General features: G+C 43.3%; 1 protein-coding gene across 8 annotated transcripts in view; it reads right to left on the minus strand.

The window, feature by feature from the left end:
- EBF1 (EBF transcription factor 1) overlaps window positions 1-25,213 on the minus strand; it is a 388,135-nt gene that overhangs the window by 108,108 nt on the left and 254,814 nt on the right. For 5 of the 8 annotated variants that reach the window (XM_037499686.2, XM_037499685.2, XM_054691688.1 and 2 more), the window contains exon 8: window positions 17,128-17,269. In XM_037499686.2, the coding sequence (XP_037355583.2) occupies window positions 17,128-17,269 (142 nt within the window). The remainder of the gene's footprint in view (window positions 1-17,127; window positions 17,270-25,213) is intronic. The other 3 variants (XM_054691687.1, XM_054691686.1, XM_054691691.1) reach the window with 1 other exon arrangement.

The following is a 25,213-nucleotide window of genomic DNA, read 5'->3' on the forward strand; positions in this document are numbered from 1 at the left end:
GCATCTCTAAGAGGTGCCTGTATTCCTAGCAGCAATGATATATTCATCTCTCAGCTGAAAAACTTTGACTTGGGGCACATTTTAAGACAGAGGCAGGTATGTTATCTAGAGCCTGGCAACAGATTCTGGGTTTTCTAACCATGTGACAAAGGAAGGAAGGACTGACTCTGACTGCTGGGCATGGGGGAAAAAACAAAAAGTAACTAAGTTGCCCAAAAGAGGGATCTTTTAGAATACTACTTAGTGGCTTGTAGAAGGTGATTTTCAGAAGTCCTGGATGTGTGCCACACTCCTGGAACCTCAGTCTCACTATCCAGACTACTCTGATTATCGAGCAGGGCTCCCTTGCTTTCAACGGTTCCTTTCATAATACTGGCTCTTGGCTTTATGCCAGGATGATGAACCATCAAAAAATACAGGTTCAACTTATGGAAACAACCTCAGTGTGAAACAACAGAGGAATGGATAAAGAAGTAGTAGTATATACACCATGGAATATTATTCAGTCATCAAAAAGATGAACTCTTACTATCTTCAAAAACACAGATGGAACTGGAGGGGATGATGTTAAGTGAAATAAGTTAGAAGGAGAAAGAAAGATGTCAGATGATTTCATTTATATGTGGAATATGCAGCGATAAAACAAAAGAACAGACAAAACCAAAACAAAACTTAGAAATCCCCCACAGAGGGATGGTGGTAGGTGGGAAGTAAAGGGGGAGGGAACCCAATGGTCCATTTGGAGGATTATGGGAGCTTTGGTGGCAGGTGTGGTAACATGCATCTGAAGAAGTGTGAACCTATTCCTCTAAATAATTTATGGTATTGTAAACCCACATTATCTCAATTAAAATTAATGCCTTTTTTTAAAAGAATACTAAGCTTTAATAGGGCGAGCATAAGAACATTTATTTATTAGCCATATAAAATATGTCAGGTACTCATGCACATTTTGTTCTCTATGTACAATAAAAATAATTATGATAATGATTTTATATATACATACACACATGGGTATACTACACACACACACACACACACGAGGCTTTTCTACATGCAAGTTCGCTTATTATATTTAAGCAGTGCCCTTTAATGGACAATTAGGGAGCAGAGAGCAGTAAAACTTCCCATCCCCAGCAAAGATGAACTATGCTTACCAGTAGGAATATAGATAATAACATCTTCTAAAATCTATGTCTTTGGATCCTTTATTGACAAGAATTCTAGCAGGGTGATAAGTGGTGGTTTCCTTTTTGAAAATTGGTGGTCCTAAAAGATGAAGCCAGCTCTACATCATCTCTCATAAATTGAATACACTCACAAACACAGCCTTCCTGCCTGTTCTCCAAGTTTTATCCTGCACTAGGGTGCCTGACCAGATGACCAAGGCCATTATTTACACCTCCTTTGCCCAATACATATGGAAGTTAATTTTTCATTAATTAAAAGTATAAAAATATCAATTATTCCCTTGGTCAAACTAGCCACATTTCAAGTGATCATTACCTACTTGTGACTAGTGACAATCAAAGTTACAAACAGCACAGGATAGGACAATTCCATCATCCCAGGACATTCTACTGTATCTAAGGATAAGGTTTAAAGAACTGAGCTTGTACTTGACCAAAAATAATCTGAGCTACCATTTGTGAGGTGTCTTCCATATTCCAGGAGCATTAAGAATAAATAATCATGAATCCTTCCAGCAAGAGTCAGAGACTAAATGCTAGCAGGATCAGCCTAGAAGGTAAGTGAATAAAATGGGCAGCAGCATGGACAACGGGATGACCAAGTCGACTATGAAACCAACAGCCTATTCAAAATGGATACCACATCTCAGTTTGACCTAAGTGATACCATTTAAGGATATGGGTCAGACCCTACCACTTCTTCTGATTATAAAAGGAATTTGCAAATCCAGACTTTTCCAAGACAATCTCTGTTTCTAATTGTCAGCAACAAATATGTCATTTCTGGATGTATTATGCAAACCGAACCTACATACAGCTGAGAGCTGGGTTCAGACCATGACCTGGTCCACCAGGGTCTGTAGCTCACATCAACCCTTGCGGGGACAAGAATCATCTCTCAGTTATTAGCTTCAGCCATCACACAAGGAATACTGCCACTGACTCATCCAAAAATAAACACAAACTAGGGCCACTGCCGGCTCTGCTTTATATTGTTTGAGGTCTCTCCCAGAGCAACTGACAGTCCCCACCCAGCGTTACTCTGCTTTGCTGCAATTTGCTATAAGCAGCTTGGAAGACGAGCTTTCTGCTCCTGAAGGATTTCTACTATCATCAGGCAAGACAGCATAGATAGTGACTTTTTAAGGAAACTGTGTTTTGAATATGAGCAGCATCTAAACATCAACCTTGCCCGACCTTCTTCGTGCCTTTCAGAACAGTGATTCTTCTTTTCCTTCCACTATCCCACAGAAGCTGCCATGGCTCCATATTCGAGTGGACTTTAATTCCTGAGAGCCTTGTCATTTTGAGCCAATTTCCCCTCCTCCCTGACACATGCGGTGACATTGTGCTTCAGGGTTTGCTATAACATGGTGTTTCCCCGCAATGATCAGTGACATCACAGGCACGAATGTGCCACACACAGAGCAAAGACAAGTGGGCACTCCACTTCCAGGAAAGCACCACAGAGGCTGGAAGTCTGACTGCAGAACCCACCTATGGGGGCAGGGGGCCCAATGGACTGTGGTGGAGGACATGGGGGCTCTGGAGGTGGTGCATGGTGTGGTGACATACATCTGGAGAGGCGTGAGCCCATTCTCCTAAATCACAAACAGTTTTATAAATCAAAGTTACCTTAATTTTTTAAAAAAGTACAAACAAAACAGAAAGCAAGGTGCAAAAAAAAAAATGCACCTTTCATTAATGTCATTTAAAGATGAAGACAGACAGACAGACACACACACACACACACACACTTGCCACTTTGGGACTCGTTTCTTCTACTAGATTATTAATCATGTGTTAAATTCCACCTACATATCAAAATCCAGATTAACTGTCCAGATAGGTCTTCTACATGAAATTACTACTTTCTATCTACAAAACACCACCCCATCTGTGAATGCCTTCCTGTCTTTTCCATTCTTTTTTTTCCTCTTTTTTTTAATTTTTAATATATTTTTACATTATTGTTCATTTTTTTTTAATTTTATTTTTATATTCCCCATACAATTGCAACCCCCTTATTTTGATCCCAATCCATTCTTTCCCCGGCCCCCACCCCCCATAGCGTGTCTCTGGTTCATGTTGTTTGTTGATTTTGATTTTTTCTTTCTTAGAGTTATTCTTCTTCCTGGTCCCTTATTTAGGTTTTCTAGATTCCTGCTATGAGTGAGACCATCCGGTATTTTTCTTTTTCTTAAGTCTTTTCCATTCTTTAGTCACTTCCTGCACTGGACCATTTCTTGTGTGCATGCGTGCGTGTGTAGGTAGGTAGCTGGGCAGGCATGGATGTCTGCAAATCAACAGATTCTTTGCAGGCAGGGACCTCATCCACTCATAAGCCAGACAGATGCACCGTGTGCTTAACCAATACCAGAGAACTAATGAGCACCATTAAGTTTTCGAAGGCTTTTCCCACACATGATCTCAGCCGTCCTTTATATCATCCGTGGGCAGTTGGCAAGCAGGTGCTATTGTCAGTTGCACTTTACAAATGAGGTAATTGGATAGCAGAGATTCTCTTGAACTCGAAACTTTGAGAGTCCATATTAGTTGACAAAATTGAATATTTAAAACACCCACACTACCTTTCAATTTTGGCATTTATCTGAAATCTCTGCTCAGTTGGCTAAAAGAGCCACTTCAAGCATGTCAACACAGCCAAAATCCCATAAAATCTTATTTGTGCAAGTCCTAATTCCCAAGACAGAGGGTGGATATTTATTAACTTTACAGAAAATTACTACTCTATTTCCCGGTGAAGTTATTTTCCCCCTAAGACTCAGCCTCACATATGAATTGTAGTAAAATTTCTCTCTACCTTCTTCTATTTCCAAGTTTAAAAACTGGCATCCTAGAGCAATGGCACAGGTGCCAACTAAAACACAGGGGCGTTGACCACGGTCAGGCTCCCCGGCACAGAAGCCTCTCTATTGTTACGGGGCGGGCTGCTGAGCTCACCGGCGGGCTGACATCTAGCACAGATCCCATACAAGTGACAGCAACACCATGGAATGTGCATGTTCAAGTGCAGGGCGGTCCCCCTAACTTGCCCTTCAGTCTGGACATGATCCATCTCAATGGTGTTCACCACAGAATTTTGTGCATACAGAGAAAATAATAAAAGTTTAGTGGTTAATAGGTCCTCCTAAAACAGTACCTGACTAACATCTTCCCCAACTTGTTTTTTTTTTTTTTTCATTTGAGTAAGAAGATTGGATTCCACAGGGTTTGCCTAACCAAATCAAAAAGGGTTTGATAGAATTCTGCCAAAATTGAAATTTAGAGGAATCTGAGGTCTGACTTTATAGATCTTTGCTCATCATAGTTACTGGAAGAACACAGCTGGTCTGATGATTCAGCCAGAAGATTTTAGCAAAGAATGACCAAAAATACATTTTCCTCTTATACAAAAAAAAATTAAAAAGACACAATACACTGGCCCTCCTGGCTGCAGCCCCTTCCCCACAGACCTACACGTGATATAACTAAAACCATCAGCCTCGGGCCCAGCACAGAGCAAGCACTCAGTATATGTCAGTTTCCCAATTGCGGCCAAAAGTGAAGTAGATCAAGAATAATAAGGAACTAAAATCCTCGATTTGTACTAACCACACTCACTTTAATCATTTCTCTAAATAGCAGCCCGTCTGTTATGACTTGCATCTATTTTGCATATGCTTGTCTCTTGATATTTCCACACTTTGCCCCAAGGTGGATGAAAGAGACCGATGTGCTGAGAGAGGCCCCCACGCTGTCCTCCTGCCCCCCAGAACCACAGGGGGCGGGGGGGGCCTGAATGTGGGTTGGAACAACTGGTGTCCTGCTGATGGCAACCGTCCATTAAATAAACCAGCCACACAGGAGCATATGTTCGCATATAAAATATTGATTAATCCCGCAGATTGGGATAAAAATATATTAGAACTTAGGTTCCACTTTCATACTTAGCAGTCAGATGAGCACTCAGTCCATTCAGATCTATTTCTGTGCCCTGTGGCCTCCGGAGTGTTACTTCTGTCTTTCGCTTTTCTTTTCCTTCTCTGGTTACCGTCTGGTCTCCCATGTCGGGGTCTCTGTGCTGACTGACCAGCAACATACGGCAAAGCAGGACTTTAATTACTGGGTCATCTCGCAGCCAAGGTGCCCAAGGCAGGCTGGCAGAAAGTCCTCAAGTCGGACAATCCGTGCCTCACATTTTCTCTTGCTCCCTGCAGGTCAATCTCTTTTCTGTGTGAGGATGAGAATATCATGCTGATGGCATCGTGTTCATCTGATAAGGATGATGATCACCTAATTTCTATAAAGTTTCATTTCTGTCCGCCGAGTATTTCAAGTTGCAGGGCTGGCACGGGGAGATTGAGATGGGGTGCCCGATAGCGTGACGTGATACCAGGATTTTTTATCCTAACCCAGAAAAGCACCTTCCCGTATATCAGGGCACATGCCAGCTAACTGGCCCTGGGGATTTAGCACAGTCCTGGCTTTTCAATTGGCCTTTGAGTAACGCTGTCAATTTGCTTCCATTGAACCAGGAATTATATTACATGATCAAATGGCAGGAGAATTTCTCTCCACCTCTGAAGTCCAGCGTGAGGGGATTAGCACGGACTCAACAATGACAAAGAACAGCGTGATGACTGTCTTGTGCCAGCTACTCAGAACCCCCAATGCTGCAGAACAGAGGCCTAATTCTTGTTCCATTCAGCCACAGCCAACTCTGAGGAATGGCCTCAGTTTCCCTCATTTGCTAAATGGAAAGGATAACAGTGGCGCCCCCCTCTGGCTGGTGAGAGAATTAAAAGAGCGGCTACAAAGTGAAACTAATGGTAGCACATCTTCAAGGGCTGCTATGGTAACAGCATGTTTGGCAGCGCCCTGTACAAGCTGGCCCCCTCCTGGGCAACAGTCCGATTAGCCTGTGGTTAAGAAAATACACTGGATCTCTAGCTCCAACCTATGGGAAACTTGCAAATTTATTTTCTCAAAACTGGAATCTCAGACCTAACACACCTTCCTTATTGGCCTTCCCCCAAGCTTCTAATATTTGGTCCCCACGTGGATTTCTGAACTTGCTCCCCCCACCTGTAAAAGGCTCTCTCCCCTTTATTTAATTAGATGCTACTCATTCCAATTTTAAATTTGAAGTGGCCCTGATGCTTCTAACTCAGCCGAGTCCCCTTGTTTTAACCTCGCTTAGCCGACTGTGTTTCTGCTCTAGAGGGTTCAGCCTCGTCACAGCATCAGTCCTTCTACATGCAACTATATGCTTAATGTCAACACATAAATACACACCCGTGACTAGATACCACATCATGTCAACAGCTGGTCCCGCCTTGCTTAGTTTCCCTGCATCTCTGAGGTCTTATTGAGTGGCCAGGCACTCCTCAATGGCTGAGTGAAGAAGCAACCGAATGAAGGAAGACTTTTCAGAGATGTGGAGAGACTAAGGACCGATACACAGTAGCTTCAAAGTAATGATTCATTACACACTCCAGTGTGTGGGTCCACACTGGGCCTCCTTCATGAATGAGCAGCGGCTGCATGAAATCAGCTTTCCAGGGACTGATTTGACCCCCATTCCAGCAGCAAACACTCCATTCTCTTGGGGGGTTTAAATGAGCACCAGTAAGCTCCCCCAACCATGGGCTGTCATCACGCCAGGTGGATCTATTGACAGATGTTAAGGTTAGGAGGAAGGGTAGCAACCAGATGAGAAAACACAGCCCCTCCTTCCGGAGGTACCAGCACTTCCTGTCTTTAGGCCTCGCTGGTTCCTGCCTACCCAGCCCCTCCCCCATGCATCAGTTTCAACACGGTTGCTGCTCTTTCTGCCATTTGAACTCAAATCCTATCTGGAAAATTGATGGGCGATTTCTGTCCCTGACAACACAATGTCAGCTTTGCTCAGTGTCCAGCTGGCTCAGTATATATTATCATAATGCACTGCCTGGGTGGACCCCGGCTCATTCTCTCCCTGGACAGGAATCCCCCTGTACACAGTATTCCTGCCCGTTGATATGCATATTTAAAATTAAAACAGTTAACAGCTTGGGAGATGATTTGATTTTTAAAGTCCTAGCAGGGAGCTAAGCCTATTCTAGTGGTAAACTGAGCAAAAAAGGCTTTCTTCTAAAAAGGCATATTTGAATCTTGACAAAAATGTTTCCCAGGGTCCTCTGCTGTTTCCTGGTGACTTGCGAGAATTATTACTTCCCCCCAACTCTCAGTCCTCTAAAACAGTTTCCCAAAACTTTGGGCAAGGTTTTGGTCCACTCCGTAATGCTGATGGTATGAATGCCTTAGTAGGATTGCCTTGCTATCTGTGCTTAGACAGCCTGTTTCTTCAATTTAGGCTTGCCCTAAGTAGTAAGGGCTGAGATTACAACTTTGGATGTTTTGATTTTTGTTGTAGTTGCTGCCACTCCTGCTGTTCTTTCTTTGTTTTGCTTATGCTTTACAATAGACACAGAACTCTTAAAAATGTTTTTCATGCTTCCCTGCCATCACCTAGAAACACCTCTCATACGGCATAGGAAACCCAGCCTAAAAGTTGCTGGCAAACTACCAAGAGATACAGCTTCTGGCCACCCCCCCACAATAGGAGCTCAGAGAGGAGAATGTTGGGTGAGGGGCCCCTAAGGAGCAGGAGGCCACTTTATCTGGGTGGGTTTTCCAGGCCTCTTGCAGCCCATGGTTGAACTCTGGCACAGAAGCTCAAGGGGAAGGAGGCTGGCCTAAATCTGCCCTGTGGAATGGCCATCACCTTGGCATTTGGGTGATGGTTTGATTTTTAAAGTCCTAGCAGGGAGCTAAGCATATTCTCTGCAGCCCCTCAGCAAATAGAGGACCCCTCACAGCATTGGCTGAGCTCAAAGAGTAAATCATTAAAACTTTAAGGACCCCCCATGATTGATGAGGAAGCCAAGGCCCAGAAAAATGTGCATCTGTCCTGGAGGTCACAGAGCAAAGCAGTGGCGGGGCTAACAATTTCTGTGAGTGTATCAGAAATTGTTAGAACAAACAGAAATGTCTCCAGTACAACCTCTAGCTGCTGCCTCTAGGCATCTCATCTTCAGAAGGTATAGGACAAAGTAAACCTCATACAAAAATGAGTCAATGTTAATAAATGCAGTGAGGCTCTGAGGTCAAGAGGGAGAAGGAGCCAGAAAGGGAAAAGCGCTGGGGCAGGGGGTTGATTTTGGAGTTCCGTTACCCATTACCACTAAACTTTCCGTTTATTTTTCAAAACATTTTTGCCATGTATAACAAAGTATTCACAATACTGGGGGATGGGGGTGAAGGTTTAGGATCAATCCATAGATGCTTCCATTTGCATATTCACACCCTTAGACTCCTATGAAATTTTCAATTGCTAGAAACTCCTGGGGTTATATATGCAGAAAGGGGAAAGAAACCCTGGGCTTGGTTTGGAATAATCAGTGATACAAATCAACACAATTGGAATTACGATGCTTTTGTAAGCAAATGTGGGAGGACTATGGGTGCAGGGGGCAGGGGGTGGTAGCCTGCATCTGACGGGTGTGATCCTGCTCCTCTGAATCACATAGTGTTGTGAGCCAATGTTGCCTGAATAAAAGTTCTGTCATTTCTGTCCATAATATGAGCAAAAGCATCACTCTCTCCCCAGCACTTCCACCCAGCACACTCTGTGCTTATCCAAACAGGTCAGGTGAGGTTCACTCTCTCATTAGCCCACATGGCATATCAAACATGGCAGTTCCCACAATTCACAGGACTGTTAACAAATCCTGTAAGAGAATGGTTTCCCCCGCCTACCCGTATCCCAGGTGATGTATGGCATCAGTACCACTTCAGTACCTGATCCAGAGACTATCAAGACCCTAACAGTCAGTGAGCGCACAGCTAAGTCACAGTTTTCTCCTGGTCTCCTTTCTCTCTACATTGTTGACAAGCCATACAAATGATTTCTAGAGAGATGAGGTAGAAGGTCCTGGCAAATAAATGAAATATTTACAGTGTCCTTATCTTGCCAGTTCCCTAGAAGGTATTTCAGGCATCAAATAAAATCAGCTTTTTCTTTTATTTGACGAGAAGAATGTGGTATAACAGGGCATGGAAGGAAAATGAACTATAAAATAAACATACACAGAATGCCCCATAAAAAAAAAAAAAAAGATGTGTTGCAGGCTAACTTTGGAAAGGTTTATTTCAGATACCAGCAAACTACCTTACTTTTACTGAGAAAAATATAAGTGAGATATGAGATGGAAAGAATTTTAGCCTTGTGTGTACAGCAAGTAATTGAGAACACAGACTGCAGATCAGGCTCACCGGGTTTGAGGCCCGGGTCTACCGCTTATGTGTTGTGGAGTTCTGGCAAGTTACGTAACTGTCTCTGTGATGTAGCCCCTCAGGGCTATGTGCAGGTACAACAGGAGCTCTTCCAGAGCTTCAGGCGTGCTTACTGCAGTTACTCTTAGCACTGCTATCGTACAGAGCTAAGTGGTTAGATGGACCTGGGGTCCAGTCCCAGGTGCAAGTCTAAATGGTTTTGTGGTCTGGGTAAGTTACCCGCCTCTTTAAACCTCAGTTTTCTCATCTGTAAAACGGGAATGATTATTGTTATATCTCATTAGACGTGTCAGAAGACGTGATGAGATGATATAAGAAAAGTGATTGCCACTGTGCTGGCAGGTGGCACATCGGAAAGGCTCCCCACTTGCTGGCTGGTGAAAGTCCGAACAACAAGAATAACACAGGGTACCACCTGGCTGGTGACCACCAAGCAAGGCAGCAAGGTTGGAGCCTGGCACCTGCAGATCAGCAATGCAGTAGGTGATGTCATATTCAACTAAAGCAACTGAGACTACCTGCTTAGCAGTGCCCAGTGGCTCATGAACTCTGTAATCTGCTTGATACTGAGATCTAGCAGACTGTCAAGTCCCCTGGGTTGGGATTTCTGTTGTTATCTACTTTATGGATTTCTCAGAGGATACACTAAAAATTGGTCTTTATTTAGAGCCTTGTTCATTATCCTGACTTCCGCTGAGAAGGAAGACTAAAGGCATCATGCCCAGGCCTTAGAGAAAAACTCCCAATTTGATGGAAATTCTGGGCTCCCTATGCACTATTATTATACGAAGCCTCTTAAGCCTCACAGTCTGTTCTTGCCTCTGTTTCCTTTTTTAAGTACAAAAATCCATTGATAAGATGTAATATGTCACCCTCAGTAGCATGTGACGATGCCCATACCTGTTCTACTTAATCTAGATCTTCCCAAGATGTTCTTGCCTAAGGGAACATGGCTGGAGTTTGCACCAAAACCCATCACGTGAAGGGCTGCTGTCAAAGTGTAAAACTGTCATTCATCCCCAGCTTTTCTGTTTTCAAGATGCATTTCTGCTGGGAGGCTGGGTAGTTTTTATAGACATTCTTCAGATCTTCAGAGTCCCAGTGACACCCCCTACCAACCTGAGCCAAACTCAATTACAAAGAGGTGAACGAACCCCAAGTCTTCCCAAGTCTTGTGCTATCCAGGGACCATGAGACCATATACCCCCAGAAATTTATACTTGCCAATATGCATACCACAGGCAAGAGCAAAGAGCAACAAATGAATCTCAACAAAAACAAGCTACGTGAAGATGAGCAGTCTACCTCCCCTTCCAGGTGTCAGTTTCCCCTTCTGGAAAGTGAAGGATCCCAAAGACTTTTCGAATCTTGGACTCAGTCCTCACCCATGGTAAGAAGAGAGAGAAATATTTGGGAGGGTCTGTCATTTCTGTTGATTTTCATTCATCTGATTTTAGTTTTGTTGGAGTTAAACAAGGAATAAACAATTCATAGGTAAAATCACACAACACCCTAAGGACCTTAAAAAGATAGTAAGTCTCTACAAGTTCTACAAGAAGTACATAGGTAAACACTTTCTAATCTACTTATGAAAAAAGCACATCAACTACCCAAAAATATCTGGACAAAGAACTTTCAAAATGTTTGATCTTTTTCCTATTTTGAACCATATGCACTACTGACAGAATGGGGCCTGGCGAAGGGTGAAGGGCCAGTACCAAGGGACAGCCAGCTTCCAGGTGAGCTTCCAGGCCAGCAGGGACAGGCAGAGCTAATGACTCAGAGCATGTTGCCCTGAGCTTTGCTCACCTACCAGAGGCCTCTGTCATTGCAGCTGAGTTCACTCAAAGCCCTGCTGAGCCCCTACACCATTCCACAACTGCACCAACCAGGGAGCAACCATTCCCTGGGACTGTGTGATTTGGCACCTGGTAGACACACAGCCTGGGCTCCTGGCACTCCCACTTTGCTTGGGAACAAAAAGAACCCTCTCGTCTCTTGAATCTTCAAGCTCACCGTGCTGTTCCCTATGCCTGGGGAAAACATACCCAATCACATAAATGTGATTTCCTCCAAGAAGTCTTCCCAGAAAGCTTACTTCTCCCCACTTCATTCATGTACAACCATAGTGGGTTAATCGTGAATTTTTGTTAATATCTTCCTTGCCCATTTACATCATAAATTTCTAGCAGGCAAGCCATATCTTTTGGTGCTCCTGCACCTAGCTTGGTGTCTGGCACAAAAGGGCTGCCTAGCACCAATGAATGCAGAAGGGAATGATTGAAGCCCACCTTACTGACATTATTCCTTGACTGGAGATCCAAAGAAGGGACTCTATTAGAAGCAGTAGGCTTCTCTGTCTCTTGAAGCCCCGTTGTCATCTCCAGGAAATGGGGGTGTCAGTGGCTGCAGTTCACAACCCTAAATAATAGTACATGCTAAACGGACATCTATAGAAGACCCAACCCAGTGCTCCATGAACTCATGCAAGTGAGGCCCAGAGTCACACAGCCAGTAATGACAGCATCAGGGTGGAATCCAGTTCTCCCAACTGTCAGCCTGACCCTCCTTCTATTAGATTCAGTGGCCATTTCCAGCCACTCCTTAGGGTGCTATTACCGCAGGGCAAGGTGCAGCACCTCCCCTTTCCAGTGGACACTTCATGCTCTCTTTCCTTTAAGATTAATCTCTCAGAGCTTGACCCATCTTTCTCCACATCTCCATAAAACAGCCCCTTGCAGAGCAGCTGCGAATATGGACACAGGGAGTGTGCAAGGCTAGATACCCAGAGGCAACCAGCAGAAGCAAATCTGCTTTCGTCTGGAGCAAAAGGATTAAGGAAGGTCAAATGCTAAAGAGCAAGAATAGCACCATATTGTCGGGGACAGCTGGAAGGAGACACTGCGAGGGAAAGGTCAGATGGAGCTGCTGGTGGGGAAAACCTGATTCTTCTCCCGAGCTGGGATGACAACAGGAGCCAGGCCTGGATTACCCCCCACTCTTCCTTCTGTAAAGTGTCTGTCTTTAATTGCAGCAACACTGCATTAGAACACTGAATAAGTTTCAGGCATATGTAGAGTAGCTATATTTTGACCAAACCCCACTTTATTTTTGCTTTGTGTTATTTGGGGGTCCTGGCACACTTGTACTTTGCATCTCAGCTTTTGCAATTATTTTGAAGGGACGTTTAATTCGTTGTATCTGATGGCCACCAATGCTCCATTTCAGTGTTCTCCATGTTTAAAAATTCCAGGGAGCAGGGGTTGCTAGACCACCTGTATGTGAGCTGAGAAGCTAAATAGGACCTCAGGGCAACACCTTCACAAACATGCAAAGGTTTATCTTCCAAAATCTTTGGATTAATAGTTCTCTTGATTTTTTTTTTTAAATAAAAATGAAGGTATACGACCTTATAACAATAACAAAAAGAAGACAACTCCTCAATTGGGAAACACCAGATTGAGCTCTTCCCCCCGAGTCCTACTGGTGACTGAGTGTCCTCCTACCACTCAGCTTTCCCCTTCATCGTGGAGGAGCCAAATCCTCCTCTAATCCAAAGAGGGGAGACAGGAGGAAATCAGAAAGGAAGAAGAGATAAAGATCCACTCATGCCAAAAAAAAAAGAAGGAGAAGAAAAAGAAAAAAGAATTAAAATGTCCCCTAAAAAAATGAGCATTTAAACCGCTTGTCAGCTGGCTTCCTGACAAAGCACTGGAGTGGCTTCGTGGGCATTTGCATAAATGCTGCCGGTGAGTTCACCATCGCTGCTGGCGCTAATGGTACATAAAGTAATTTAGTCACTTCTGCCGGCATTCTATGTCAGAATGATGAGCGCCGGCACTTTGCCTTGTTGCATAATAGATCATTAGATAATAAAGTGTTAGCGCAGGCAAGTGACAGGGTCCCCATGCTAAGCTTCGTGAGGGCTCCGGTGTCCCACCATGGGGAGAGACATAGAGACCACCGACACCCTTGGCCTGGAATCCAAGCAAACTCCACCTGAAGCTCCCTTCAGAGAACAGCATCAACATCACCCACGCTCAGCTGCCCTTGGGAATCCACACGGTCCCACGAGACCTGCCCCAGTGACGGGAAGGCAGGACAGGCGCAAGAGCCCACGCAGTACTGACCGTGGGTGGTGACAGACAGTGTCTGGGGCCCGAAGTCTGTGCTTTCTCTAAAAGGGGAAGCCCAAGAGCAGTGACCTTTTGGGGATAATCTCTCCCCCTGCTGTGCTACTTCCCTAAAACCACTGCTTCATGGGACTCGTACAGCCTCTCTCCCCCTAAATATCCAGTCCAAGAGCAAGCACCTTGTATTTGTGAAGAACAAGACAGGGGCAGAGGGATCACCAGAAGTCATCGGGTGCCACGTTCCCCTCCCTGGGCCACATCAGATTTCATGAAATCAAAGGGCCTTGGGCCCTTCTCCTCCTCAAAAGACTGGGACAGTCATGGAACACAGGGTCACATGGGCAGACAGGGCTAAGGTCAAGTGTGGGCTCTCTTTCTACTTCTATGCAGAAAGATGAGCCACAAGTGGAAACTTTCCTCAACGTCTGACAGGCAGGATATAAATAGAGATGTGCAGAGTAGCTCCCCAACATCAGGCTACCTGCAAATGAGATGGGAGAGCCCAGAACGGGAGAGTGAAGGCATAAACAGGTCACCTCAGGGGTGGGTGGAGGTGGAATGGGGGTGGGGTAGCGCAGCAGCAGGGGGTGGCCAGGCCTTTTCTGATAGGTCGACAATGGCAAGATGAAGTGTCACTGAATTCACCTGAATTAGCAATAGGCCTGCTCCCACACGTCACCAACGAAAGAGCCCCGAGTCACCCTTTGCTGAGTAGGTATTTCTGTTTCAGAGTGAAGTGTCTGAATGAGGGGGTGGTCATGTGTGGCTGGTTGATTCATTCTGCAGAGAAGCAGATTCCAGGTTACAAAGAACCTCACAGTGTCTCCCCTTTGATTCTTCTGTAGAGAGGTGAGAGGTTTTGGTGAAAGCAGGGCCCCCTCCCTGAAGGGTGAAGACACACCCATGTCCCCAGAGACACATCACTATAAAAGAGTGAAATGTCTTCTTTTTCCTGACACTATGTAAAAGATAACATGGCCACTTGTAAACCATGTTTACAAGTAAACAGGTGTTTCAAATACCTGCCCTGTCTGCCCATGTGACCCTTGTTCTCATGGACTTCTGTGTTCCATGACTGTCCCAGTCTTTTGAGGAGGAGAAGGGCCCAAGGCCCGTTGATTTCATGAAATCTGATGTGGCCCAGGGAGGGGAACGTGGCACCTTGGCTCCAACATGGTAAGTTGGAGCAAAGGAATAAAATACTGTCTTTAAAATGTAGACTGATAGTCTTAGAAAGCCCAATAGGAATATGAACATGATCAATCACACTTAAGACTATTTGGGGTAGGAGGAGATTTAGCGGTGTTTTGATCCTGAGATCTCAATCTGTTACCTAATTACGATGATCCTCCTAAGCGACTGTTTCCCCCTCTCCTGCCTGCAGGATTTAGATATTTTATAGTTACGATTAAATATTAAATATTTAAGTAAATAACCTTTAAATATTAGGAAAGTTTTAATTCTTGCCAAACTGGAACACCTGGCCCCACTGGGCTCTCAACGCCCCCACTGTCAGCAACAACTTCCTGGGGTTGGGGACAGCAGGGCCTAACTTGTCTTCCTCCCCTGCCTCCACCCAGCCCACTTCCCCTATTCACATTACCTGCCCCCACCCAAGGCACACTCTCTTTGTTAACCTTCCTGAGTTTTACCAGGAAGGAAGTTAAGGATCCCAAAAGGTAAGTTGACTTGACCAAGGTCGCACAAAGGCTAGAGGTGAAATTAAGATGTGAATTTAGGTTTCTTGACTATTTCAAGATTCTTTCCTCCACATCAAGATGCAAAATAATGTCCCTGATCATGTCCCATGCCCAGCAGTATCCGCTCTAGCAGGTTCTTCGTGTGGGACTTGTTGGAGGAGGGATGATTTGCATGGCACGGTGTGTGGTCCCTCACCAGGTTATCCAAGGCAGGAAGAGGAGCTATGTGGCCTGTACCCGGCATGAGACTGGGCAGCCATGACTGACAGACTGGCAGTCAAGTCTGTCCCCACACAGGACAGTAACTACTGCAAGTAACCAGCCACCCCAGCTAGTCAACCAGAGCTGTCCTAAGAGTGCTCACAGAGCAATTACTTAGTTTTTCCTTCCTCCTTTCATCAAAACACATCGTCATACGGTGTCTTCAGTGACACCAAGAGCATGAGACAGGCAACATTACTGTAAATTAAGTATCAGAATAATTTTAAGTACAGAAATGGAACTAGAAATGTAATCATGAGCAGGTGTTTCAAATATCTGCCTACAAAAAATAATATCCATCCATCTTGGCACTAATGAAATCATAAAGAAGCAGGTTTTGAAAGATGATGGTTTACTTTTAAAAGACTTTAAAACTGGATGTGATAAAGGATTTCTTCTAAGGATGTTATGTCTGGATAATTAATAAAAAGTGCAATTTGTGTGTTCAAAAAAATGAGACAAAAATAATGATAGTGGCGTGTTTATTAAATTGGGATGCTGACCACAAAAGATGTTTTCTACCTTATGAATTATATTATGGACAGCTCGTGGCCCATGAAAATAATCAGGTAATTGAGTGGTAATTTTTATAGCCATGTTTTTAAAAGAATCCTACTCATCTAGCCTACTAGAAAGTAAAGTGGGGGATATGTGTTAAAAACTTAATTTGAGGAGGTTGAAGAAAATCTAGCATATGGTGATTAGTATCCAGTAGAGTCAGTGTTTCTTGAAAAAATGGTTAGGTAGGTGGGTGGATGTATGGATAGATGAGACAGATGGTGGATGGGTGATTGGGTGGGTGTAGGGATGGATGGATGGATGGATGGATGGATATGTATCACACGTACATGTAGCACAGAACCATTCAGACATACATTCAGTCCAGCCCCAGGTTCCTTTGAGCAGCATTCACCCTCCTTGATTCAAATACTGATGTTTCAGTCAAGTGCGTTTAAAGGCCATATAAAATATGACTTCTCCCTACCAAAACCTACCTACAAAAAAGGAGGAACTGTCCTGTGGTGATGAGGGGAGGGATACTGGAGGGGCAATTAGTCCTGGCTTGATGTTCAGAAAGCACCTCCACCTAGACTTTGGACTTTATCTCCAAATGAAGACAAATACGTAGTCTCACAGAGATACACCCCACAGGACTTCAAAGACGATGGCGTTCATGATAAAACCAGGTCATTTGTAAACTCTTAAAATATATCATGACTTTTGTCACACTACTTTGGACTTTTCATTTTTACACAAGTAGGAGCTTAATAAAGCAGTTGTCCAGGTCTCCCTCTGTCTCAGCCTATAGGAAAGACCTGTCCTACTTCTCTTACACGACGACTGACCTCAGAGATATTGTCCTGCTTTAAATACTCAGCATCAATACTGCTCAATAGGATATTTGAAATTTGAACCAGGATAGAAAATGTGGTGGAGTTGGAAGAAACGGAATAGAGTCACAATTAAAGTAGCAATGCCAACCAATGAAAATGATTCGCCTACCATGTTCCAGATAAGAGGGCGTACCTTCCGAGGGGTCAAGCCTGCGAGCCCTCCGCCCATGCTTGGAGTTATTGTGGACAAACATGTTATCGGAGACTGCCAGGACATGGCCATCAACGTTGACTGTTGTAGACACCACGACCTGGAGACAGAAGAGAGAAACGCGTGAGCATCTTAATATAAAAGCAGGGTGGGTAATAAACTCAAGTTAAATAAATAACAGCTGGGAGCTGAAGAAAATTGCATAGCTATTCCACATAATAACTGGTGCTTATGCTTTACAAGTCTAACAAGAGGAGCTATTGATGAGTGGGTCTTTGGCATGGAACGCTTTTGATGCAGTTTTAAGTAAAATTGCACAGTTTATAGTTATACAGCAGAAGGTACACTGTTAACCATCATTTTAACAAGAGGATCTTTATTAGCATATTTTTTTTACACAAGGGTGGTCTGTGTTTCACCTAAATTACCCTTCAGAGTAGACACTGAAGCAGATATCACAGTTGATCATGCAAATAAAAGTCTTTTGAATCTTTAAAATATTCTCCTATCCCCCCCCACCCCCACCCCCCACGGCGTCAGGGTTCAGAGGACAGAGAAATGAGGGAGTTTTCAGTGAGCACTAGGAAGCTGCTTTCTCTCTGGGTGTCTTTTTTTGGGTTCTTGTACTTTTTGCTCCCCATGTTAGTTCAGTTAATCAGTCCCAAGGCCTCCTGATCGCTATCGAAATCCCCCACCTCCCTCCACAAAATCCCTAATTAAGGCAATTAGATCCTGTTCCAAAGCCAAAAATTGGTGACATCCGCCCAAGATAGGATTCAGACACCCTGGCCACCTCGAAGGGCCTCTGCACCCCCTTGACCAGAAGGGACACAGGAGAAGGTGTTTTCTCACAGAACTTTGACTAAAACAATGAGAAGAAATGACCTACACTTCTCCTTATATTAAACAGGGGCGAGGATTAAAACTGAAACCCACAGAGATATGTTTATTCATGCAACCTCTTACAACCAAATATAATAATTGTCTGTAATTGCAGCTTGGGCTGCCACCTCATGCTTTGACATGGGAAACAGCAATCAGCCGGCCCTGTTTAATCCACCTATTATGTTGACTAATTAACTTTGCTCCGCAGTTTATTTCTTCCTCCATTATCAGCCCCTGTCAGCCGCGAGCACCCCGCAGCATAGGGGGGACCTCAGGCTCTTTGATTGATCACCGATAGATTGACATGCAGATTAATTTAATTAGAATCACCTCACTTGAGAAATGAAAGACAATGGCAAGAGGGCTAATAGATCTGCTCTCATAATGAGGCAAACCTCCAGAGCGCAGGCTGAGGATTTCTGATTTATTTTGCACAATTCCCCAGTTGCTTAGAAAGACTCTCTGGCTTTAATTGTTCTTGGTTTTGAGAGGCACTAGTCTCTGAAGAGGTGAAATGCTTTACAAGGCTTGGCACACACTGAGGCCCAGTTTCTGAGGAAGTCTCTTTGCCGAGTTGGCTAAAGGTGGCAGTAACTTCCAGAATCTTGTGCAAGGCCCCGGCTTGGTCACTTGAATTGGGCAGAGGGGAAAACGCTGACCTGGACCTATGCCTGCCAAAGTCAGCATGCCCCCTCTGCCGACCCCGCCAGCGTCTGCCACACTTGAAAGTTCCACCGCCCCCCTCCTTGACCAAACACTTTCTGGAAAAATGTGGTGAACTGGCTTTCCCCATGTCTCAAAGAGGGCAAGGCCTGCCACCGCTCCAACTGTTATCAGGAGGGTAATTTTAGTTTTCAAAACCATTTTTTTAAATACAAAGTAAGAAAATATCCATTCAGGAAAACAGGGCATTCTCCCTCCTCCTGGTGAAACCCAGCATTCCAGCCAGGGTAAGTTCAAAGCAGCAGTTTGCAAAGTGGTTTTCCTCTTTCTTCATGACCAGCCAACCAGATCCCACACTGCCTGATGCTTATGTATCTGCCTCATCAATTGTAGGGTAATTTAAAAGGAAGAGGAGACAGAAGAAGAGAAGCAAATGGTCTGTTCATTTCTTTTCAAAAAGTACCATGGGTGGTGGTAGGGTCCATATTATTTAAGGCAATGGAAATCCACTCTTCGTTTTAGTTAAGGAGATATTTCCTGGGACTTTCACGATTATATAACAGAGCTGGGTCTTTTAAAGAAAATTTTGATTTACTACAAGACCACAAGTGAGTGGTCACTGGAGTCGTTAGCTGAAGAAACTATAAAAGGAATCCCAAACGGTATCTGTTTCCAGTGTCAGGAAATACAAAAAGTGGTTATTCTAGATGTCTGTCTTGAGAAAGGAAAAAAACATGACAATTCACCATGCACCTGTAAGACGAAGCACCACAGGCTTAAAATATTCAGTATCATTTAAAGACAGTGTCACCTAATTACTACGTTGAACAAAAGTGTCAAAAACAGTTAAGGAAAAAAATATGACACCCTCTGTTTTTCTTTCCTTGGTGAGAGAGAAAGATCACCAAGACCACATGTGAGACAGAATCATCTCAGTGAAAGACAAATTACATTGGAGAAAAATAATACAGTAAATCCTCATGCTTTTAATTTCTAGAAAATAAATCCTTAGTAGGTTCCTCAAAAACTCAAAACAATACATTTTAAATTCCTTACCCCCAAATACTTGCCCTTGCTCCAGTTTGGCAATGATCAGGATCCATTTAAATATAATAAATGCTGGAATTAATCCACAGAGCAACTGGGAAATTAAAATTAAAAATCTATCCAAGAGATGCAAAGGGGGCACTGAAGTGTCCTTTAAAAATAGGCCTATAGTGGGAGGGAAAGGGGCCTTGACAGTTTTCCACAAGATTAATGAGGTGCTGACACATTCATGCAGGCAAGGGGACAGACAACCTGCCAAATCTTCAACCTTACCCAATTTTGTCAACAAAACACAGCTTGAATTTGGGACAGATCAACATGGGAAATGATTTTACATTTGGACTCGACCACCCCTTCCCCCTCTGCATGATTCCTGCCCAGGGAATGAGGTGAAGGCATGAGGAACAGGCATTACACTGGACTTTAAGATCTCAGTTATAATTAAACCTTTACTCCCTAGAATCACATTGGCAGCAAATGCACATGTGGCTATTGAAATTTAAACCACTTAAGCAAAATTTTAAATTCCATCACTCCTGAGTCTCCATAACCAGGGGTCAAGTGGTCACCAAGACCACTTGCTGGAACTAGTATATTGGGCAGAGCAGGTATAGAATATACCTGTTATAGAATGGTTTTGAGATAAACTGCCCCCTTTTATATGTGAGGATGCCCAAGTTGTGTCTCTCTGGTAATAAGCATCACTCTGGGTGAACATGTTTAGGGTTAGATACAGATATATTTTTATCACTATATATTTTGGAGTCAAATTCCTATTTGAGAGATGGGCACTGCTTTTTAATATAGCAATCCAGAGACAGGCTGATTTATATCCAGCATGTTCCATGGACCATCTATCTGGACCTGATACTTCAGGGGAAGAAATTGAAAATCAGTGAGGGGAATTTTTACAAAGGCAGAAGAGAAGTTTGCAGCTACGTATGGACTTTTACACTGATGTTTTCAATTTCTTAGCTTATATCAGTGACCCAGAATATGCTTTGTTATAGCCTCAATTTAGATATTCCCAAATGTTATTTTTGTACTATTTATGAGGCTCTGCAATTTGAAAGAATTTGAAACAAAATTTAGGATGGTCTCCCAAGTTTTCCTGATAGATGAGACTTTGGCCAAGTAACTTAACCTCTCTAACTTAAAAGGAATGTCCCTGACTCTCAAACGGAAATACTAACAGCCCCCAACTTGTAAGTTATTGCAAGGCTCACATCATTTAAAGCATCTTGCATGGCTCCTGACTAATAGTAGTAGTTGTTGCTTCGCTGCTGATGGTAACCAATAATTTCAAGAGAATGGTTCATATTTCCTCACTATCCTTCCTCATACCGTCCCTCTTCCCCTCATACTGGGCAAGTAATCTATATGTCCAGTTACGGTATCTAAGATCCATGAAACAAAATCTGTCTCATAGCTGATTTTCCAAGACAAAAGCAGCAAAATTCAGTCACGAGTGGACTATCACATTAACAAATGTAGCAGCTCACGTGGAAGGATTATTATGACAAAAACAACCAAAAGAGCTGAAATCTGTACTTTTGAATATTTTTAACAAATATAAATCAGGGGAAAGATTAGACTATAAAAAATATTTTTTATGTGTAAATGGAGCATATATTGATACCACCATCCAAGAAACTACTTTAGCAAGTTAATTTGGATTAATTATTAAAATATAAATAGTTGATGTTGATATAGTAACTCTGGGTTTAGCTTTATTTTTGCACAATTCAGGGTCCCCAATAATAAGACACTAGGCACATCAGTTTGAAGTACATTAAATAAAAAGGCATGAAGCCACAATGGATGGACTAACCCTCAGCAATTAAAAGGAACAAACAATGAATCGGTCATATTCACCCAGTTGGTGAATCTCCAGAGAACTTGGCAAAGGGAAAACAGTCAATGCCAGGGGTTATCTATGACATATTATGGGCTGGATTGTGCACACACCTCAAATTCATAGGCTGAAATCCTTCTATCCCCAACGCTGCAGCAGGGGACTATATTAGGAGATAGGGCACTTAAAAAGGTTTTTTTTTAAGATTTATTTATTTTTATACAAGAGCTGGGGTACAGTCAGAGGCACGGGAGGGTGAGAGGATTCACCAGCGACAGAGTGGGGAGCAGGACAGGCAGACAACTGAAATACACTGCTGAGGGGAGCAGCGGGTGCAATAGGAGAGGTCTGCTATGCCATGTGGGTAGCTCCCTGGCCGGCCAGAAATGGATCCCACGCTGCGGACAGCTTCACAGCGCTGTGCTCAACCTTCTGTGCCACTGGGGAGGCCCTAAAAAGTTTTTTTTTTTTTTAAGTTAAAATGAGGCCAGAGAGGAGGGTCTTAATCCAGTCTGACTGGTGTCATGGAAAGAGGAAACTGAGAACCACAAAGAAGCACCAGGAGTGTGTACACACAGGACAAAGTCCTGGTGAGGCAGAGTGAGGTGGCAGCCATCTGTAAGACAAGCAGAGGCCTCAAAGGAAACCAAGCCTGCCAAACCCCAGCCCTGGACTTCTAGCCTTCAAAATGATGAGAAAATAAATTTCTGTTGTTAAGCCACCTGGTCTATGGCAGCCCCAGAAAACTAACACACTGTGTGAGTCTATCTACACAACATTCTTGAAATAACAAAATTTTAGAAATTAAAAACAGATTTGTGGTTAGGGCAGAGGGAGAGGTGGAGGGAGGGAGGAAAGAGTATACATAGCTCTGATAAAAAGACAACAGGAGCCATCCTTCCAGAGATGGAAATGCCCAATATCTTGACTAGGGTCATTTGTCACATTGTACAATAGTATTGCAAAACTTTCCTTTGAAGAGAAATGGGTGAAAGGTACACAGGATCCCTCTGTATTATTTTGTACAACTGCATGTAAATACACAATTATTTCAACAAAAATTTCAATTAAACCAATTAAGTAAAAGGCATCAATAACCATGGTGTCCTTCAGTGGGTGAATGGATAAACAAACTGGGGGTGCACAGAATGAAATACTATACAGAAAGAAAGGAAAAGCCAGAAAAAACATGGAGGAGCCTGAAATACATATTGCTGAGCAAAAAAAGCCAGTCAGAAAAGGCTATATACCGTATGATTCCAAGGACATAGATGACATTCTCAAAAAGACCAAAAGATCAGTGGTCGACAGGAGTTTAGGAGGGAGAAAAGGACTAAGCACTGGATCATAGGGGACTGTTAGTTTAGTGACTCCATTCTTTTTGATGCTGTAAAGATAGATAGATAGATAGATAGATAGATAGATAGATAGATAGATAGATAGATAGATAGATAGATAGATAGATAGATAGACAGACAGACAGACAGACAGACAGATAGATAGATAGATAGATAGATGGCATCATGTATTTGTTCAAATCCATAGAATGTATTACATGGTGAGCCCTGGCATAAACTATGGACCCCGGTTAAGAATAAGGCATCAATATTGGCACATCAATTGTAATAAATGCATCACACTAATACAAGATGTCAATAATAGGGAATGGATAGGGGTGTTGAAGGTATATGAAAGCTTTCTATAAGCTTTTTTCATAAACCTAAAACTGCTCTTCAAAATGTTCCATTGGATCCAAAATAAGGCTACATGCCACAACCTTCAGGAGCTTTCCTTGGTTGGCTGGGATCCCACCAACTCCATTCCATGTGCATGAGAGACTATGGATTGGCTATTTCCCCTGAATTTGAATGATTTTAAAATAGAGTGTAATTCTTACTCAATAAATGAAATTAAGTTGAGAAAATGTTAACCATGTGGTTCACAGGAGAAAGTGACAAAAGAACCTCTCAGCAGGTAAACACTCCACATTTCCCAAAAACCCCTTTAATAGCTGGGGAAACTGAGGCCTGAGAGGTTTACAAACAGCTTCTAAATTACAGGACAAATCAGACCAAAGGCAGAACTGATAGGAAACCTCAAGACTGTGGGCCCTGGGGCCTCCCTGGTGGTGCAAAGGTTAAGATGCAACCTATGAAGCTATCTGAAGCTGCTGCAGCACGAGTTTGATTCCCGCCAGCCAGGGAGCAGCCCACATGGCACAGCAGACCTCTCCTGTCTCACCCGCTGCTCCCCTCAGCAGTGTATTTCAGTCAGTCTGCCTGTTCTGTTTCCCCACTCTGTGTCTGGTGAATCCTCTCCCCCCACCCCCACCCCCCACACCGCTGGATGGTACACCAGCTCTTGTATGCATAAATAAATATATCTTTAAAAAAAAAAAAGACTGTGGGCCCAGCCTCACCCAGTTCCTGGTCTCACTGCACACACCCTGGCTTCCTTCCTCTCTCCCCTGTAACCTGGAACCTTCCATGAGTACCTCTGCTGTCTAGGTGACGACTACACTTTAATTATTATTTACATTAAAATGACTGCAACAGTTAGGTCTTCATTAACTTTGTCCTTTAAAATATCCTTGACTGATATGGAATGAGATATTCCCTGAAACTTGCCTGATTGTGAGTTTCTATTTGGTTGAAGGATTACAAAACTCATTAAAAATTATAGAGGACACTCGCACCTACAGGATGTGACAGAGTGGAACGGGTAGAGTAAGGAATAGGCAACTGATATTAAACTCTCACCTTAAGACTCAAGGCAAAAATATCTTAAAAGGAAGACAAGAGCAGACCCTCAAATCCTCAGATACTTGTGCTCAACTCATTTCAAACTTTAGAAACTAGACCTAACTTGTGTCTCCTAAACCATGACACTAAATGTTCATTGCTGATCTGACCCTTATTCCTCACTCTGTGGGACACTTTTGATGACCCTTGATGGTGTCATTGGCATTTAACTGGTGCTCCATGTATACGATCCCCCTGGCCACTTAAATAGTAAGGAGCCCAGACAGACAGAATTGGCACATGTGTTCTCTACAGATGGGCCAGTAGAACATGAATGTGGAGATTAGGAACCAGAAAGTAGCATACTGGTCAACAGTCCAGATCCACAGTCAGACAATCCTAAGTTTGAGCACCAACTTCATCACTTATTGGTTTGTACCCTTAGATGTTTAATCACAGAGCTGCTTTGTGCCTACTATGTGCTAGCCATCAACTTACGCCATGGAGAAGCAAAAAGGAACAGGACAGATAAAGGATTTTCCCACCAAGATCCTAGTTGTTAGTGAGGCAAGAAAGGGGTTCAGATAATGAGGAATTACGTAATGAAAGCAAATTATGGAAAGTGATGAGTTCTAAAGAGAAAATAAAATGGAGAGAGGAAATGCTTAAGTGAAGTTAATATTGATTAAGATGATTCTGGGTACCTTCCCTGGGGAAGTGACATTATAGCTGAAATCTGACTAACAACTATCCAGCCATCCAATGATGTCATAGAAGAAATTCCCAGGGAGACAGAATAGCATGTGCAAAGATCCTGGGGCATGAGATGAATTTTGTGTATTCCAGGAAGAGA

This window comes from Talpa occidentalis, unplaced genomic scaffold (assembly GCF_014898055.3).
Source record: "Talpa occidentalis isolate TD23 unplaced genomic scaffold, MPIMG_talOcc4v2.1 talOcc4.9, whole genome shotgun sequence".
Lineage (NCBI taxonomy): Eukaryota > Metazoa > Chordata > Mammalia > Eulipotyphla > Talpidae > Talpa > Talpa occidentalis.